This window comes from Jaculus jaculus, chromosome 10 (assembly GCF_020740685.1).
Source record: "Jaculus jaculus isolate mJacJac1 chromosome 10, mJacJac1.mat.Y.cur, whole genome shotgun sequence".
Lineage (NCBI taxonomy): Eukaryota > Metazoa > Chordata > Mammalia > Rodentia > Dipodidae > Jaculus > Jaculus jaculus.
The window spans coordinates 103,153,306-103,174,150 of record NC_059111.1 but is presented as its reverse complement, the minus strand read 5'-3'; the positions used below and the strand labels follow the sequence as shown (position 1 = coordinate 103,174,150).

Here is a 20,845-nt window from a genome sequence, read left to right as displayed (position 1 = left end):
AGCCTGGAGCCCAAGACAGAAGCCCGCAGGGAAAGGCCCATGACTGCCTCTCAGAGGCCTGGCTGGCTGAGTTTGTTTTTCTGGCCCTGCAAGAGGTTTAATTTAGGAACTCGATACTGCTGTAGGTGGCTAGAGCTCCCATTTCCTTTTGACCCTTGTGCATGTCAAGGCAGGTTCCCAGGCACAGAGCATACCCCGGCTCCCTCCTGAAGCTCCTCAGACAGTCTCTTGCTCACCAGAAGCTCCCAACCCCACAAGCAGCAGGTGAAGCTTCCTTCCGCTTTCTGTCTGTGGTACTCCTCTCCTGGCATGCAATGGTCCTCCCTTTGGATAAACACTTACTTTCTGCTTCCCCTGGACCCAGAACAAGCACTCCTAGGCCTTTTCTCCGTCCTGTGCACAAAAGGACTTCCTAAAGCCAGCTGTGCGGTATCTCAAGACCCAGTAATTTGAGCTGGAGAGATGGCTTAGCGGTTAAGCGCTTGTCTGTGAAGCCTAAGGACCCCGGTTCGAGGCTCGGTTCCCCAGGTCCCACGTTAGCCAGATGCACAAGGGGGCGCACGCGTCTGGAGTTCTTTTGCAGAGGCTGGAAGCCCTGGCGCGCCCATTCTCTCTCTCTCCCTCTATCTGTCTTTCTCTGTGTGTCTGTCGCTCTCAAATAAATAAATAAAAAATAAAGACCCAGTAATTTAATGCTAGTTAGGTAAGAAGCACCTCCGAGGAAGACAGGAAATGAACAATCTGCAACCCCCACTGCCAGGGAGTCCTCTGCCTCCCCTAGACCTGGGCCTGAATGTGGAGCACAGGATTCTGACGCAGAGCATCAAAGGACCCCAAGAGAAGGAGCCCAAGGGACTTCGGAAACAATGCTGGACAGGCATGAGAAGTCCCGTGTCGAAAGGACTTTGGTGTCTTCAATTACTGCTTTAAGTACAGACCAGCTCAACTCAGCAGCTCCCAAGAAGCAGGAAGAAACCGAGATCAAAGTCAAAGTATTTTATTCTTTCCTAACACCCTTCTACCCACTCCATACTCCCTCCCCCCCCCCCCGCCCCCTTCACCAGCCTCCAGGGTTTCAGTGAAGTCACAGCTCCTCCTAGAGGTCAGAGAGGTCCATTACCCCTCTCTGAGTCATTGGATTGAAGGCCCCCTTGTTAGAGCAAAAGCCCACACATACCAAACAGAAAAACTTAAGGAAGGGCATAATAGGCCAAAGAAGCACTTGAAGCCCCCAGGAAATGAGGTTTAGCAACTGTTAGAATCAACTACTGGCAAAACACACGTGACCAGCACCCTATACACACTAGCTTAGGATACTCATTTCTAAAACTATTCATAAAAAGGAGCTGAAGAGATGGCTCAGAAGTTAAAGGTACTTGTTTGCAAAGTTTGATTGCCCAGGTTCAAGTCCCCAGTACCCATATAAAGCCAAATGCCCAAAGTAGAGCATGTTGTGTTCATTTGCAGTGACAGACCACGGCACATCATACTCCCTTTCTGCCTCTCTCTCTCTCTCCCTCTCTCTCAAATAAAATAAGTAAATAAATAAAATTATTCATAAAGTATCCACAGAACACATACCACATGTCAAGCACTGCTCAAGTGCTTGGAAAAGAGACTGTAATAGAACAGATAGGCTATTTCACTTCATTAAGCAAGCAGTAATCTACCCATCCTTGAATGCTGAAGGTGGAGTTGAATGTATGATTTGAGAAGGTTAAATTATTTCATCTGCTCATCTTCTCAATTCCTCAATGCATAAAACCTGGATGTAGGAAGAGGCCAAAATGATAATCTACAATGACCTTGTTGGATCAACTTGCTAGGCCTAGAACTCGAAGGTTTCCCAAGACCATCACAATGCTGCATAGGGCATAGGTGCTTAATATATGCTTGCTTAATGAATAAAAAAATGGATGTATGAGAAATAGTAAAAGACTTCATGTGAAGGTATGTCTAGATTTTTTTTTTTTGAGGTAGGGTCTCACTCTAGCTCAGACTAACCTGGAATTTACTACGTAGTTTCAGGGTGGCCTCAGATTATTAGCGATCCTCCTACCTCTGCATCCCAAGTGCTGGGATTAAAAATGTGCACCAGGGCTGGAGAGATGATTTAGCAGTTAAGCGTTTGCCTGTGAAGCCTAAGGACGCTGGTTCAAGGCGTTCCCCATGACCCACATTAGCCAGATGCACAAGAGGGCACACGCGTCTGGAGTGCGTTTGCAGTGGCTGGAGGCCCTGGCATTCCCATTCTCTCTGTTTCTCTGCCTCTTCCTCTCTTTGTCTGTCGCTCTCAAATAAATAAATAAAAATTTAAAAATATTTTAAAAATGTGCACCACCATGCCCAGTCTGGATATATCTTAAAATGTATTTCTATTGCTTTATTTTTTTGACACTAGCTTTTCAAAAATTAGGGGCATGGTCTAAGGTTATAAGGCTGGATTGTAACGGAGTAAGGTAAATGTATCTGACATGAATCGAGTATTCTGACTTTAAAGGATGGTTTTGGTACAATTTTTTAGTGAGTTTCAGTCATTCAAGGAGATAATAGGAATTCAGAAATATTTCCATTCTTAAATATCTCTTCCAGTCAGGGTCCACTCATTGTGTGAGCCCTCCATTGTGCTATTGACACAGAAGGTTTTCTGTGTACACCCTGCCTCAGTCCTAATATATCTGCTATTATGTAATTACTTTATTCGAGAAAGGGAAAGAGGCAGATAGAAACAGAGAGAGAGAGAGAGAGAGAGAGAGAGAGACTGGGCATGCCAGGGCCTCCAACCACAGCAAACAAAATCCAGATCCACATGCTACCTTGTGTATCTGGCTTATGTGGGTATTGGGAAATTGAACCTGGGTCCTTAGGCTTTGCAGGCAAGGGTCTTAACTGATAAGCCATCTCTCCAGCCCAATTCCTGGTGTATCCTTTTTCTCCAAATAGAACTGGCTCCTTTTGGTGGAGAAGGGTATTCAGGACACAGAATGGGAGCATTAGTACTGTGCTACAGGAATAGTACTATTCTCAGAGAAATGTGGTGGACAGAGGTTGGAAATACACACACACACACACATATATATGTATGTATCTACATCCAGTTGTACATACACATGCATGTATCTCTAGTTCTCTCTGTCTGCATAATGAACTGTGAGCTTACTTTACCATTTCTAGTTTGAAGGCAGTGTTATAAGGCCCATGCTTGCTCTAGTGATCTCCCTTTCCATATTTGCAAGTCTCTGAGAACTCTCCTCTATTATCCTTGGTCCTTTTACATATCTGATCATTAACTTGCATGTAGGCACTTGTCTATTTCAGCTTTGGCCTTCCGTCCCTTGACCACGCCCTCCTCATCCTGTTGGAGTTGTGACTGCAAGAGGCACAGCAGCCTGCTGGAATCTTCCTCATGAACGTCCAGTTTCCTACACGTCATGGAAGGCTTGCTTCACCTCACATAGACCCCCTTCTCTCTGCTGGGGAAGCTGTCTGTACCACATCTGGACCCCAAAACTCCACTCTGTAGAAGATGCCTTCTTCACCTCGCACAGTTCCCGTCACCTTGCCCAAGGCTTCCTTCTACACAGACATTCTTTAGTCCTCTGACAACAGACGTTCAACTGTCACTTCACATCGAACTACTGCATAATTTGAGGTCCCTTGTGATGGTGGCGGGAGTGGAAGGCCTAAGGTCTTTGTCTGCCTACGTATGCTCCATGTTCCAGATGGATCTTCCCAGTGCAGGGATGGTGGTGGCAGACAGGGAACATTCATTTGTGAGACTTGGGCCCTCTGACCTCTTTGTAGTCCTCTGTAATTTTTTTTTTTACCTCATTCTTTGGGAGTGAGGGGAAGGGGGCAATTTTTTGATCCTAGAATCATCCCATCCATCCCTACCAATGACCTGATGCGTTCTTTTTGTTTTGCCCTCTGCGTTTGAGCCACGTTAGGTCACAGGTTGTATCTTAGTCACTTTGTTTCTTCCTCCTTCCTAGCATGGTCCATGCCCTCCTTCCAGTATTTGCTCAGCATCTTGAAATCACGCTCCCTTGCTGGGAACAGCAGCTGTTCTTGATCACGTGCAAAGCCCACCACATGCTCACCGTTTCCTCCCGCGGGAGTGGAAGCTGGGTGGAGCCTGCCTCCTGATGTCGCCAGGTGTGCAAACATTCTAATCGCCTCCCGTTCACTTTGCTAGGACTCCACGCCTCATAACCACAGCCAGCTGCTTTCATCCCAGCAATGGGGAGCCTCACTGAATGAGCTTCTTTAAGGGCTCCTCACATGCTGTTTTCTGGCCACAAAACATTTGTTGACCACACTTTCTACAAGGCCCATTGTAATGAGCACAGTGTGGAAAGAGGGAGAAAATAAAATGAATGTTCCCTTTAAAAAACATCGACTCTTTTACTGTGTGTGAATATTGTAGGTGGACAGCCAGCACTAAGAAAAGAAGCCTTGAAAAGATCACGGGGTGATATTTGGATAATAATAAAACAATAAGGCATAAACTATTTTTATAAGCATTGGAACGCCATCTAAAGTGAGTCAATCTTTTGAGGATAGCGACAGTAGGATATTTTTTAAATTTTATTTATTTATTTATTTGAAAGAGAGACAGAGAGCAAGAAGAGGTAGACAGACGGAGAGTGAGAGAAAGAGAATGGGGCATGCAAACAAACTCCATATGCGTGTGCCATCTTATGCATCTGTGTACCTGGAAATCGAACATGGGCCCATAGGCTTCACAGGCAAGTGTGTTAACTGCTAAGCCATCTCACCAGCCTGAGGAATGTTGTTTTTTGTTTGTTTGTTTGTTTTTTGTTTTTTGTTTTTTTGATGGCAACAGGTTTATGCCAGATCTTGGAGCAATCTAACCTTTCCTGAATCCTATGTCAACTCCTTTTTCTTTTCTCTTCTTTATTGCTTGGTTTTTGTTTTGAAACAGAATTTCACTCTATAGTGAAGGCTTGCTTGGAAATCATTACCTAGTCAAGCTGACTCAAAATCACACACTCACAGAAACGCCTGATTTCCACTTCTTCAGTGCAGCGAACCACCACGCCCAGTATTTCTTTTTGACAGCTTCTCTTTTCTAAGGCCTATTTCTGCTAGTTATTCTACAAATAGCCAAGTCCAGGTTTGCTTACTACTATTTGATATGTTCATTTCTGGTAACATAAAGTCACTTTTAGGGGTGCCTTTTCAGATTCCTAACTGCTACATAAAGAGACAGAAGTGTCTCTACTATGTTAGAATTTTGACTTGACAGATGTACCAACTAACTTAGAACCCAGAATTACCTATTTCTTCTCGCCTGTCACAACCACTTCTTGCTATTGTTCCCCTGAACCTATCTTTATAAGGAACAGGGGTAGAGAAGCAAATACTAAAGAGCTCTAAAGACACCATTTTCTGGATCAGCATAAGGAATAATTTCCAAGGGGATGATTTAGCAGATACGATGGATTTCCCAGGATAGTGGTTAGATGATCTTTGGTAGAAATAATACAAATTTGAATGTCCAGCAGAGCAAGGAGCAATTATGCCAGGGGTAGTATTTCAAACACATAGTTCAAACATAAAATCATTTCTTCCCAGAGCTTATAGTTAGTTGAAGAAATAGGAAAAGAAAGATGAATCAAAACTCTCAATAAAGTTACAAAACTATAGTAGCATTATACATTATAAATCCCTAACGAGATAAAGAAGGCCAAGAGAAGATCTTTAATATCTAATAAATCAGGACACCAACACCAGGGGAGTGAAGTTAAAGGCTGGCATAGGAAAGTGCTGAGTCTACTTCTGAGCAAAGATACGACTTAGGATGAGCTTTACTAAGTGAGTAAGAGTTATGAGGAAAAACATAAAATTACTCCATCCACTCATTTAGCAATTACTCACTGAACAATTACTATGTGTCAGGCACATGCTGGATTTGGAGCAAATAAGACATAATCTATATCCTCAGAAATTTTAAGCTGCCTCAAACACACATTAAACAGATATTTACATAAGTTATAATTGAATCGAAGTAAACATTATAAATAGAAGGTAAAGATGGGCAAGAGAGCTAGGGAGGACCTGATTTTAACTGGAGAGTTCTAGTGAGAGACCTGAGGGAAGAGGGGAGCTTGACCAGGTAAGGAATGCTGAGAAGGCACAGGGAGAGTCCCAGGGCACACTCTTCACTGCTGTGCTCTGGAGCTTAGATGTGTCCTGATCTCAAGAGCTGGGAATCACACGATCCACGTCTGTTTTATGGAGCTTGTTCTGCTGTGGAAGGTAGCGTGAAGGTAAATCCAGCACTAAGCACTTTCATAAGCACCATCTTGGTGACTGAGGCAAGAGAAAGCATTCCTAAATGTGGGAAGCCATGCTGGCTTCGTCAGGCTTTGCCATGTCAGCTTGTTTACTGCTTTTGTATCCTAATTGTCTGCGCATGAGCACATGATGTTATTCTAATATGGTTGCTCACCCATCCCGATTGGGTGATGAAAAATCATCTGATGAGACTTAAGCCAATCAGACGACACTCTACAATCACATGACCACAAGTATATAAGCTTGGCGCTCCGTAGGGTCGGGGTCCTTCTCTCTATCAGCTAGGAGCTCCCAATAAAGTGTGCTTGAGAAGAATCCTGTTGTTGTGTTCTTCCTGCTGGCGGGAGGGGCGCAACACCTAAAGGAAGCAAATCCAAGTCACGCAAGGCTTCAACATGGACAGCATCTTGCAGTTTTGATAACTGAGTGCAGGTTCTGCGTAATATAAATGAGAAAGTGAAGGGTGACATTGGTGTTTCAAGTCCAGACACCTATGCAGATGAAGTTACGCTGAACTTGCAGAAGCTAAAAAGGAAGCTCTGATGACTTCAGTTGCAGACAAGTTGGCCCAAGGTGCTCGAGAAGGTGTGCTCAGGTAAAAGCTGGACCTAATGAAACTTGGGAGGGAACTGATAGGACAGGGACACAGAAATCATGACACATTCAATTATAAAAATTCAAAGATAGCGGGGCATGGTGGCATACCCCTTTAATCCCAGCACTTGGGAGGCAGAGGTAGGAGGATCGCTGTGAGTTCGAGGCCACCCTGAGACTCCATAATGAATTCCAGATTAGCCTGGGCTACAGTGAGACCCTACCTCGAAAAACCAAAAAAAAAAAAAAAAAAAAAAAATCAAAGATACACACTTACAGAAAAGAAACCATATAACACTTGTATTATAATATTATATATCATATAATAATTATTATATATAATATTATAATATTATTATAAACATTTCACTCAAGTGGTTCAGAATTCTGTTAGAGTTGATTGTGTCATTACCATAAAAATTTATTAAACAAGAGACCCATGAGTGAACCAGGGGAGGTCTATTTCTAAATCTTACCCCCATCCTTTTGGATCCATGTCCAGGAATGCTTTAGTAAGAATATTTACCATGCTTGAGAAATGGGAACCCCCCTAGCCCTGTGGGTGAACAGTTGAGCATTTCTTCTTATACTGCACCTATTTCCCCAAGCCCTTGGTTAAGTTGGATATTATATTGGATAGGCTTGGTTAAGTTGGACGTTACACAGGGGGCTATAACCACATTGTTCTGCATTATCTGAGCGAATTCAGGGATATGCCATGAAAATTTAACTTGTCTTCTATTCTTAGGAATTGCTAGGAACACTTTTTTTCCTCCAATATTGAAGTAAGAAAGAATTATAGAGACTAAATTTCCAGTCTTAATGGTCTCCAGTGTAGGTAAGAAACCCAGCAGCCAACTTATAAGTTTCTCTACCTTATCTCAGTAGAAAATTAATGTCTTCAAGGAGTAGAAGGACGTATGACAGGCAAGAAAAAGCATTTATCCTCCTGGTCTGGTGCTCACAGGAGACCTTGTATGTAACTATGGTAACCATGCAATTTATTGAGCCAGCTGGGACATTTTTCGAGAATGAAGAGTTTTACTGCACCACAGCAGCATGCACACACCAGAACTGCCTCTAGAAAATTAAGTCCTGAAGTCAAGCAATATTAGACAGCCAACCCCCAGGCCAGTATTGCCTGTCCTTCTCAACCTGTTCGTCTTGGGAATGCAAATATAGCCTAAGATAATAACCGAAAGATGACAGCTTTGAAAAACCCTTTCATCAGAACATGAGAATTGGAGCCTGAAGACAAAATACATTCAGTTGAGAACTTTCGCATCTCTGAGAGTGTCCCTATGCTGAAATTAGGGAGCATCCCACCTAGGGAAAGCAGGACCTTTTCCTAACTAAGCCACAAGCAGCCACTCGGCATGACACCACCGCGCTGGTCCTCAGGATGCTCCTCGCCGAATGGTTTGCACGCCACCTTGTCTCTCACTGAACGTGCAGGGTCTCTCCTACAGTGAAATTTGAGGTACCTGTAAGTTTCCTTTGTCTACTACCCAAATAGCAGTTTCAAAAATGATAAAATAAAAATATTTGTGAGTAACATATATCTTTGGGCATAAATGTATTTTTGTTAAGAAAATGCATCTAATAAAGTGAAGGTGAGTATGTCAAAGAGAGTTGGAGCAATGGAAGTGGAGAGTCATTAAAAGACATCACATTTCTCTGAATTCCTACTACATGCTCCACATTGTCTTGGGGATATATTTACTCAATAGAATATCTTTTTAAAAAATTATTTATTTATTTATGAAAGAGAGAGAATGGGCATGCCATGGTCTCTAGCCACTGCAAATGAACTCCAGACACATGTGCCATTTTATGCATCTGGCTTACGTGGGTCCTGGGGAATCAAACCTGGGTCCTTAGGCTTTGCAGACAAGAGCCTTAACTGCTAAACCATCACTCTAGCCCCTCAGCAGAATATCTTGATGAAAAGCTTAAATAAGGTGTGTACCATATGTTCTTTCCCAAGTCTTGTGTTCTGATGCATCTTTTACATCTTCATATTGCATCTTCATTTCAGTTCCCACAACCGTTGTTGTCTCTCTTTTAAATCCATTGCCTACCAATGCAGTAGGTTCTCCTCATATTCTAAAGTCACAAGCTTTCAAACTGTTTCATGGTGACATATGTACCTGCTGTTGTGACGGGCGTAGGTTTCTGATATGCATACCTTTTTTTTTTTAAATTTATTTATTTATTTGAGAGCGACAGACACAGAGAGAAAGACAGATAGAGGGAGAGAGAGAGAATGGGCGCGCCAGGGCTTCCAGCCTCTGCAAATGAACTCCAGACGTGTGCGCCCCCTTGTGCATCTGGCTAACATGGGACCTGGGGAACCGAGCCTCGAACCGGGGTCCTTAGGCTTCACAGGCAAGCGCTTAACCGCTAAGCCATCTCTCCAGCCCATTCATACCTTTTTGCCTCTGTGGTAAGTCAATATTTCTTTTGTGTATGATTTACCTTCTTATCTTGTGAGATGGAGGGAGAGGCTGAGATGAATAATTCAAAGTGAATTCCGCGACACTTATCTTAGCTATGTTGAAAATTTTACAAAACCATAATGTGTGGACCAAAGATTGTGCTAACATGTCTTACTTGCCCATTATTCTCTGACAGTACCCAGTTTATGTGAGTATCTTAAATCTAGGGGGAATAAAAATAATAGTGACAAGAGGAAGACTAAAATTCTGGTCTCCAAATCTAAACGTCTTTCACAATATTTTATTATTTCTTACCCTTTGATGCCATTCTCTTCCCTACAGGCCTGTGTCACTGATTCCCCCAGCCCCAAATGCTCAATCTGCCTCTTCTCCCTAAATGGAAATTAAGTGAACAATGAGATGTTTCTCCTAAGAATCCTAAGTTAATTTCAAAATATCCCAACCTGTAATGTTAAGACTGATTATAAACATTTATTTATTTATTTATGCTACTGATTTAAATTTTTACATGCAGAGTGTGTGGTGTGCATGCGTGTGTCGTGTGTGCCTGCATGTGTGTGGGGGGCGGTGCGCATGTGAAAGGGTGCGTGTGGAGGCCAAAGGCCGATATTGAGGGGTCACCCTCCACTTCATTTACTGACTCGTTGAGGTCTCCCACTTAAACCTAGAGCTAGAGATTCGGCAAATCTAAATAGTCAGCTTGCCCACGGGAGCAGGACACCATCCTGCCCGCCTGGCTTTTGACATGAGTGCTCAGGATTGAGTTCTGATCCTCACACTTGCACAGCAAGCTGTTTCTACACAAAGCCGTCTCCCCAGCCTCTGGGTATAAGACATTTGAATTGCTTCATTCCCTACCTTCTACAGCAAAGTTATAGAAAAGGTCTGGCTGCAACCTAGTTTTTAAAGTAAAAAGTTTCACTGACACATTCATTTACATATTTCTATGTACAATTTATATGTTGCTCATGTTAGATTTACGTGCGATAGCTCAGCCTCTGTGGCAGAGACAGCATCACCTACACCACCAACAACTTTGATCTGACCATTTATGGAAAATGTTTCCTTGCAAGCAATATTATGGAGAGAATTCCATGTGTCAAAATTAGGAATTCCCCCTTCACACACTCACAAAATGACAACCTTGAGCAGAGTTCTCAAGAGCCCAATTTCATAAGAATATTCTGTTCTCTACTTCTGATTAGTCTGTATTACTGATTACTCTGTGACAGAGACAAAAAAAAAAAAAATTCTGTTGAAGACTGGAGAGACAGCTTTGCGATGAAGGCACCTGCCTGTGAAGCCTATGGACCCAGGTTAAATTCCCAAGGACCCACGTAAGCCAGATGCATAAGGGGAGGTATGTGTCTGGAGTTGGTTTGCTGTGTGTGGCTGGATGCCCTGGTGCTCCCATTCTCTCTCTCTCTAAATGAGTAAATAACATATCTTTTAAAAAATTCACTTGAGAGTGGACCCTCAGATTAGCATCAATGTCATGTCAGAAGTGCATACTTTATACCTGTTTCCCTCTGCACTTTATCTGCTCTTACATCATATTATTAAGCACTTTATTGTTTGCATCATATATTAAATAGGCCGGTAAATTTTTGAAGAAAAGTTTTATTTGGAAATTTCTATGTATACCATAGTGATAAAAGCCAAGATGGGGATCCAGGGAAGTGGCTAAGTAGTTAAAGATACTGGCAAGTGTCTATCTGTATGTAGAGGCCAGAGGTTGACATTGGGGTGTCTTTCTCAATCTCTCTTCCTGATTTACTGAGTCATCAAGGTCTCTCACTTTAACACAGAGCTTGCAAAGCTTACTGAGCCAAGTTTCATTCCCCAATACCAACACATGACTGCACACAAAGAGTGGGACATGTATCTGGTATTTATTTGCAGCAGAAAAAGACCCTGGAACTGCCATGAAGGTAGCAGAAAAATCTACGAAAAATAAAAATAAAAATAAAGTCCATGGAGAAAAATAGCATGCAATTCTCTTTCGAATTTGAGGAGTCTTGTTTCTGCTAAAGCAAACATTATTTTATTTACTTGAACGCAATCAGGCCCCAGCTGAGGTACAAGTTTAAATAGTTTTCCAGTGCTGCTAAGCCATGTGCATGGGAAAGAGAGATATCAAATCCAGACTAATTAAATATGAACTCACACCTCTGTGCCACCATGTATTTGTAGATAGAAGAAAATTTGTAGATGCCAACACACTTCTCTGGGCAAAGGAAAATGAAAATTCCCCATAGCACATGACAGTCATTACGGGACCTGGCTGAGAAGAGGATAGCCCAGCACTGTGCACTATAATCAGTGTTGGCTATAAATAACAGTTCACTAATGTCACTGAGAACAGAAGTTTTATGCACAACACACAGACAATAATACATGATTGAGTCAAGGAAATTTCAGCTCAGTTATTTAGTGTCAAACACCACAGAAAGGGTCATAGAATCTCAGAAGTACAGGCCACCATATAGGCCTTAGAACCTACATAATAATATATCAGTGTGATTATTTTTAAAATTTGTTCCATAGCTTTACATTAATTACATATTCTTATACAGATCCAGGCTTTCCCTGGTCTCTTAAATAGAAATAATTTCTCTAAACACTTTCCCTTATTATCCTGAGCAGCTCTTCTCTGCCCATATCCCTCCCATTCATAGGGAACTATCACAGCCACCACCATCGGTGATTCTGGATTTAGCCCACCCTCCTTTTATTGACCATCTTGTGTCTCAAAGAGTGGTGGGCTCATCATTATTATTATTTCTTGAGGTGTGGTGGGCTCATCATTTTTAGTCATCAACATGATTGCAGTTAGTATGGACTATTTTATTTTAGGAGAAGGCATTCACTTTAAAGTCGATAAAACAAAATGTTGCCGTTACATGAGAATTCAACATTACTATTTGGGAAGAGATTAAGAAAAAGAAGCCTGCTCAGCAATCAAAATATGACAACGTTCAGAGACTGTGCTGCGTGGTTAACATGAAAAAGGTTTGGGGAGTTGTGCTGAAGCCACAGAAGGTTGGAGATCACCATTTGGTGTTTTTACTCACATTCCTACTACTGCTTTGATGGCTAAAGGACCCACATACCAGTCCAAAAAAAAAATATTGCTGAAGACTCCACATACTTGGGCTGAGAAATCCTGCTAGAACTGAGCTGATAACCTCCTCCATGTAGACCAGCTGACAGAAAGCTGGAAGAAGCCATTCTACATGCAGTTCAATGGGAGAAAGATACACCACCAGTGAAGATATTCAACAGTGGACACTGCAAGCTTTATAATTGGCCAGCCCGGCCAAATGAGTCAATGGGTGCAATAGTGGCACGTCTGTCATGGTGGAAACCAACTGCCATCCAACTGGACTGGAGGCCCGCTCCAAGGGAGGGAATACATCCCTGATACTGAAAACTTAAAACAGGGGTAGTCATGAGCCCTAGGGGTGTACCATCTGCTGATGTCTGGATAAATATATATACTCTGCTTATCAAACTGACTAGTAAGCACTTCTCTTAATATTCACACCCTTATATTAAGCTACTCTCATTTTGGGTAAAGAATCTTCTCTTTTCAGGTGGCAGTGACCTTGGGATGACTCAGAAGATATCATGGTGCTGGAAAGAAGTGACTAGAGTACCGAGTAACATCTCAATCACATCTTCCAAGGCTCAGGGTCTAATGTGGAAGAGGTGGCGTAAAGAATGTAAGAGCCAAATGAAGGGTAGGACTCCTTACAATGTGCTCTCTCCAGACAAAAATTGGCCTCGCTATCCATGACCTCATAGTGCCTGACACTACCTACACAAAACCATCATAAGAGGAGGGAAAGATCACGACATCAAAATAAAAGAGAAACTTATTGAAATGAGGAAGGGATATGATGGAGAATGGAATTTCAAAGGGGAAAAGGGGAGAGGGAGGGTATTACCATGGGATATATTTTATAATCATAAAAAAATGTTTTAAAAAATTGAGAAAAAATAAAAATTTTAAGAAGCAGTGTTCCTTTTCCTTGGGCTTACAAGGAAAGAAATGTTGCATATTATCGTGGATGGACCTCCACTCTGAACCCCTCCATTCATTCCCTCCTGAAGGAAGTCCACATGATAAAACCAAGCTAGGAGCACAGCGGTATGTAAGCCAATTATTGTGGGGAGGGTAGTTCTGCTTGGAGATTGATTTTCTTATAGATCACAATTTCTGATGAGGCTCTAGGGAAGTTCAGAGAGTGATGAAGGATTGTTCAGCCTCCACCAGATCAGAGAGAAGGTGTCAGTGTGGAAGATGACTGAAGGGAATGAGAAGACGCCCCAAGCTCATTCTGGGCCCTGCTCCTTCTCCCGCTTCTTAATTGTTTCTGATTCTTAAGTGTCAATTCACAGCCAGTCCCTACTATGAGCTCCATTTATTGTCCCAAAACATAAGTATTTTCTGTGACTACAGCTTTAGAAACAAACACCCCCCTTTGCCCATTTTTCCTCCTCTCTTAAAGCTGGAGTTTTCAACCGAGGTCAATTTTGCTTCAGTGGGCACATATGGCAATATCTTGGACATTTGGTTTGGCATTGGCTATCACAGCTGCAAGAAATGGATAGTGCTCTCTTTATCTCGAGTGAAAGAATTCAGATGAACACCCTTCAGACCACAGAACAGTCCTCCACAAAAAGAAATCACTCACCCCAAATGTCAATGGTGTAAAGGTTTAGTTATTCACTAAAGTATGAGTTTTCCTTGTTACAATTTAGGAGAAGAAAGATGAATTTGGCATATGATTTCAGAGGGGTTTGTCCATCATGGTGGGGGGCGGGTGAGACCAAGCGGAGTGGTTCACGTCATGGAAGAAAGGGAAGAGGGAGAAGAGAAATCAGGCCCTCAGCTGGCTTTCTTCTTTTTCACCCTTTTATTTATTCATTATTTAGGAGAGAGAGATAGCACACCAGGGCCTTAGAGAGAGTACACCAGGGTCTTCTGCCACTGTAAATGAACTGCACATGAATGTGCCACCTTGTACAGTTGACTTACATGCGTGCTGGGTACATGACACCAGACCTATTGTATAGGTGTAGAATCTTGCTGCTATAGTTAGGTAGAAGGTTACTTCTTGTGAAGGTGTTCTCATAACCAGGCATAGTAGTTCATACTCCTACCTGGGAGAGGAGGCAGGGTTATGAATATGACTTGAGGAACTTAACAAGAACCAGTCTCAAAATAAAATAAGATGGGGCTGAAAATGTACCTCAGTTGATAGCATCCATGACTACCATGTGTAGTGCTCTGGCTTCAACCATGAGGACCACAAGGGAAGTTTCCCTGATGTTTGATATTTTGGTCTTTCTCCATTAATTTTAGCAATTACTGTTTTAAGAAATCATTTCTTGACTTTTCCAAACTATCACATATTCCTTCATTTTCATTTAGACTCTCACAGTAGATGACATTGGCCCAGAAATTAGGTTGTTGGGTTTTAAAGGCTGAGTTAATCACAATGCGTACAAAGCTTTCAAAGATTGATGCCCAAGCGCTTTCCTCACACCATGTATTAAATTATGAAGACTACAAGGCTTCCTCTGTAGTCATGTGTGTTGCCTGAATGGCTTGATGCATGGCTAGCTCTTCCCCAGAGCTGGGAGCGCAGTAAGTACTTTATGACTTTCAGCTGCCTTTTCATCAACTAAGATCTCTGTGTCACTTGGTAAGATTCCAGACCCTGATGCTAAGTTCCTGAGCTGGAATCTTGATTCTGCCAGGTGCTAGTTTAGTGATTTTTTTTTTTTTTTTGGCAAGTAATGTGTACATTACGTTTCTTATTTTCCTTTCTGTTCAGTGGTCATTATGATGGATATACTATATGGTTCTTACCTGTTTTACTAAATTAATCTAGGAAATGTAATAGTTAGAACAGAGTATCCCCATCCTTTACCCACTGGAGATGCCAAGTTGATGCTTGAAATTGCCAATAGTACAATATCATATGTGTGTGTATATCCAGGTGTATAAAAATTATCCTATATAGGTGCATATCTTATGAAAAAATCTAGTTTAAAAATCACATATATGAAAAGACTGAATACAAAAACTACTAAAATATAGAATAATAATAAACAGAATAAATATAGAAACATGCTATGATAAACTTATTTAAAGTTATGAATTCCCAATTTATAGATGATACTTTTTTTTTTTTTTCAGGTAGGGTCTCACTCTAGCCCAGGCTGATCTGGAATTCACTCTGTAGTCTCAGGAGGCCTCTGCCTCCCAAGTGCTGGGATTAAAGGCATGTGTCACCACGCCCAGCTCTACAGATGATACTTTTAATAATTTTGGTCATAGTTGACTATGATCAAGTGAAAGCAAAAATGATAGGACAACTATACCCCCTAAAATATAGCTCTGTATAAATGCAAGGATTTTTTTTTTCATTCTCTTACTTTAACTTTTATCTATCAAAATTTCAAATACTGACAACTTTGCTTTCCTCAGAAAAATTCCCTGATAATAACGAAATTATGGTTATAGGATTAGAAATATTATAAGAAAAAGTATATGCTCATTAAATAGAGTCATTTAAAGCCAAAATTTTTGTTACTCCTTTAATAAAAAATGTTCACACTTAAAACCACAAAGTACCTGCAACTTCTACCTGAGAAACTGGGAAGCTGCACTCCTGTCTTCTGGCCTTACCCCAGCTCCCACGTGTGGAGAGCAATTCCACAATGCCGACCAGGTGTGTTTGTCCCATTCATTCCCACAACCTTCTGGAAGAAAAAAGAAATGTTGATCTTTAAATTTTCCAGGGCTATAATCCATCTGTTACCAAACTGATTTCTAAACTTCGATTTCTGAGTTTCGAGTGAAATCACATTTTTGGCACCTTTGGCCATGGGTGTTAATGAAAACTCTCCAGGTATAAATAGCTGTGGATGAAAAGCCTTGTCCTATCATCCACTCCAGTTACAGCGAGCAAGCATGAAGACCTTAATCTTCCTTGCTTTCCTGGGAGCAGCCGGTGAGTCTTTCAAATGCACAAGTCAGTAAGGATCAGTCATGCAACAAATTCATTGCTTTGTGCAGGGTTACAATGATTGCTGAATCTCCAGGGATTTGGCCTATGGCTAGGAAAATATAATTTATTTCTCATGGACAAAATTTTGGACTGATGCGAACTCATATATCACTCAGTTGTTTGAAAGTAAGAGAAATGATTATTTCCACTTTAATACCATCTAAGTTATATTTTTATGCAGGGGAGGTGTGGCTGGGAATTGAATGCAGGACCAATGCATTCTGGGTTAAGCAAGTGCTCTACCACTTGGTATCAGTGGTCCCTACTCCATAAGGCTCAGGAGATGAATAAATGTAAAAAGATCACTGGGAAGAGAAGAATGCTTACAAAGGGAAATCTATAATGTCCTGGTGGCAGCCAATGAGAGAAATCAGAAGAACAAAAGGCAAGAACTATATCGTTTCTAGGACAGAATATTCTCATGTGGTTACTGAAACATTTTCTTCCCTTATGGACATAGTGATGCTAATCCCATCATCCCAACTACTGCAATAAGCCCCAAGCAAGATCAATCTAAAGCTATCCAGCCAAATGGCTGCCTAGCAGTACTTTGTCTGAAAAGAATCCTGTTTTAAAAATATGCCTGTGAGTGTGTATGTGTGTGTGTGTATGTGTATTGCCTAATATATTGTTCAAACCTAAAAAAGCAAACCAAATATGTGGATAATTATTTAAATGGATTTAAGAACAGCTTAAGTTATAAGCATAAAAATATTTTGAATCCAAATACCTTAAAGCCACCATTTACTGACGAGGTAAGACAACAAAATATTAGCCTGCGAAACAATTATGAAATGGAAGTTCCACAGGGCACGTGGGTGTAAGACCTCCTCTCTTAAATGTTTCTCTTAGTTGCTCTCCCCACTGATGATGATGATGACAAGATTGTTGGAGGCTACACCTGTCAGAAGAATTCTCTCCCCTATCAGGTGTCCCTGAACAGTGGCTACCACTTCTGTGGTGGCTCCCTCATCAACTCTCAGTGGGTTGTCTCAGCAGCTCACTGCTACAAATCGTGAGTGACCAATATTCACACTTCTGTACCCTAAAGATAATCTGTCCTCTACTCCCATCTAAGCATAATTAGGGTAGTGTATAGTTATACTGCAAGGGAAAACATTTAGATAATAAGAGCTTGAATGTTCCTCAACAATTGGATGACATGCTGAGAGACATTTACAGACAGTGTTTCTTTTAAAATATACTGCTTTCTTCCTAAATGATTGCACTAAAGACATGGAAGGGATTCCATAGAGGGACATTCAGAGTAGAAAACAGTGGATAGCCCTAATAAATGTATCCTAACAGGGAAATGGGCTTATATGGAGGGAATAAAACACATATTTTTAGTACAACACAAATGTGTGTAAGTAACTCTACTCCCATAATCTTCTGTTTTATCTCTGACTTCCACCTTGTTTTCCTGTGAAACTCAGTGATCATGGCCAGAGTAGAAGTGGAAGCTACCATTCGTCTCCAAAAATCCCCTTCACCTCTCCATCTCCAAGTGTTCAGTAGTATCATTTGAAGCCCCATCCTATTTAACATGATGGTGGGCCGAGAACTTATACTGGCAGAGTCACAGACATAAAGAACCCTCTGACCTGCACACCGGATGGGAGTGCATGCACAATGCTGCTGCAAGCCAGAAACATTACCTGTATAAGGGCTGGAGAGATGGCTTAACAGTTAAAGCACTTGGCTGGAAAGCCAAAGGACCTCAGTTCAATTCCCCAGGACCCATGTATGCCAGATGCGCAAGGTGGCGCATGTGTCTGGAGTTCGTTTGCAGTGGCTGGGGGCCCTGGTGCGCCCATTCTCTTCCTCTCTCTCTCTCTCTCTCTCTATCTCTCTCTCTGCCTCTTTCCCTCTCTCAAATAAACAAATTAAAACATAATATTAAAAAATTACCTGTGTGAATAAATGCTCAAGAGGAGTACCATTTATGTTTACACTTGTGATGGGGAAATTGGGGGAGGAGGGAGGAATTCGAGATGGACGGTCAGAAAGCTGTTTATCCTTCCACGCAGCCGGATCCAGGTGCGTCTGGGAGAACACAACATCGATGTGTATGAGGGTGGGGAGCAGTTCATCGATGCAGCCAAGATCATCCGCCACCCCAAGTACAACAAAGACACCTATGACAACGACATCATGCTGATCAAGCTGAACACACCTGCCGCCCTCAACTCTCGAGTGTCCACTGTCTCTCTGCCCAGATCCTGTCCATCTTCTGGCACTAGCTGCCTTGTGTCTGGATGGGGCAACACCCTGAGCAGTGGCAGTAAGTAGCACTGGGCTATAAGTGAAACTATGGGGATATTAGAAATGAAAGGCATGTTAGGACTCAGTTGGTTCATGATCTTCTCTCAATGCAACGGTATGTGAGAACAGTTTCAGACCTACACAGTCTTAGAATATACCAACTAGAAGGTGAAAATGCTTGTACTGAGACTGCACAGAAAGCAAAACAAAATGAACTGTTAGAAAAGAAAAGTCAAGATGCTTAACTGAAATGTGGTGAGTGGTGTAGTGAGAATTAGAAATGAAGGTGGCTAGTGGACCAGAGGTCAGGGAACATGTCCCTGAAGTGTGCATCTGCTTGAAGAACTCTGGGCATAAGATCTGTCAACATTAATGTTTGTGTCAGATTTTGGTTAAAATGCTGATTAGAACTGCTTGGAAAAAATTTTTAAGGTTCAACAAATTATAAATGAGTTGAAAAAAATACATGAGGACATGATGAAATGAGAAGAGATGGGTCTGGAAAGAAGTTTCCAAGAACACTGTAGATCATCTTCCATTTTCTCTCTTGCTTTCAACAGCTAAGTACCCTTCACTTCTTCAGTGCCTGAAAGCCCCTGTCCTCTCAGACAGTTCTTGCAAAAGTTCCTACCCTGGCAAGATCACTAGCAACATGTTCTGCATGGGCTTCCTGGAGGGTGGAAAGGACTCTTGCCAGGTAAGTTTATCTGTCATCAGTCTCCATCCAGTCATTCTTCTTCTAGGTCCTTTTTCTTCTCTTCTGAAAAGTAGAACACTCACACTGTCTCTAAGAGTGTTGGAAAGAGAGTAGGAGACATGGATTCATTGTAGCTTGTCTCTATAATAATAGCGAATACACGTTAGATGGAGGGCAAGACAGTAATTGCAACCACGTACCCTTTGGAACTGGAAGTGTGGAATGAACCTTGGAGAAAGGAACAGAGCTATGGGGGACAATTTCAATATCCCCAAGTCCTGTCTTCTTTGTAGTGTGCAGGCTTACTAAAGAAAAAGGTTGGGGTGTACAGTCACACAATCAGAAAGTTGAAGCCTGAGTTTCCAGGTATACAGGTGGTCACAGAGGGCAGGCGGCCTGAGAAAAATCATCCAGCATAATAGAGGTACCCCTTGGAGCTCGCTCTCCCACTTGGACTTAAATACACTTCTGATTACTTTTATTCTGTCACTCAGGGTGACTCTGGTGGCCCTGTGGTCTGCAATGGACAACTCCAGGGTGTTGTCTCCTGGGGCTATGGCTGTGCTTTGAAAGGAAAACCTGGTGTCTACACAAAGGTGTGCAACTACGTGAACTGGATCCAGCAGACTATTGCTTCCAACTAAATGTCTTTACGTTTTCATGAGCCTTTCCCTTGTAGTTAACCCGACCTTAAGACTATGCCCCAATCAGTATCAAAATAAAAAAAATTTAAAAAAATGATTTTGTCCTGCCCACACTTGTTCTAGTATGGGCTTTGTGGTTTTGATAAATGTCAACACTTCTGGCTAAATGAAAATATGCACAGAGTTGTACTGTTTTATGATGACAACTGGGAAGGATATTTAGTATTTTATTCAATGATTTGGTAATTTATTAACATATGAGATAAGTACTACATGGTGTTATGATACTGGCTGTTATACACACATGGAATGGCATCTTCAGCGTAGGACGTGTACTCATCACTGGTGAGATGATGGCACTAACGTGCTGTGCATCATTCACACGGTGCACGTGGAGCTGTAATGAGTCCTGCATTGCTACTTCTACAACCAAGCTTCTCTCTTTCTCTTTGTTATTCAGTATTTCTCAAACTTTGTGAAGCTATATCCTCTCAAAGCATTCATGTAGCCCTAGGTTCCTGTTCTCAAAAGCCCTCTCGTTTGCAACTGGACTGTTGCTTCAACAGAAAGCACAGTCTACTCTCTTCTCAACCTCAGCTCAAAGCCCAGTTTAACTTATTCAGAAATTAAAATATGGGCAAAGGAGCAAACACCATTCGTCACAAGAAATAGTCATATTGCCCAGAGGTCATCAATCTCTAAGCTCCCAGGTATTAACTGCTGCTCTTTAGCTCTGATTAGACAGACTGCATGTGCTGATGTATTCTCTCACCTCATCTC

At 41.8% G+C, this 20,845-nt stretch overlaps 1 protein-coding gene across 1 annotated transcript; it reads left to right on the top strand.

Annotated features, from left to right (window-relative positions):
- The first annotated feature begins 16,362 nt into the window (after positions 1-16,362).
- On the top strand, positions 16,363-20,065 carry LOC101614021 (cationic trypsin-3). The gene is made up of 5 exons (XM_004661157.2): positions 16,363-16,402; positions 17,312-17,474; positions 18,490-18,743; positions 19,285-19,421; positions 19,916-20,065. The coding sequence occupies exons 1-5, from the start codon at positions 16,363-16,365 to the stop codon at positions 20,063-20,065; spliced, it is 744 nt and encodes a 247-aa protein (XP_004661214.1).
- Positions 20,066-20,845: the final 780 nt, after the last annotated feature.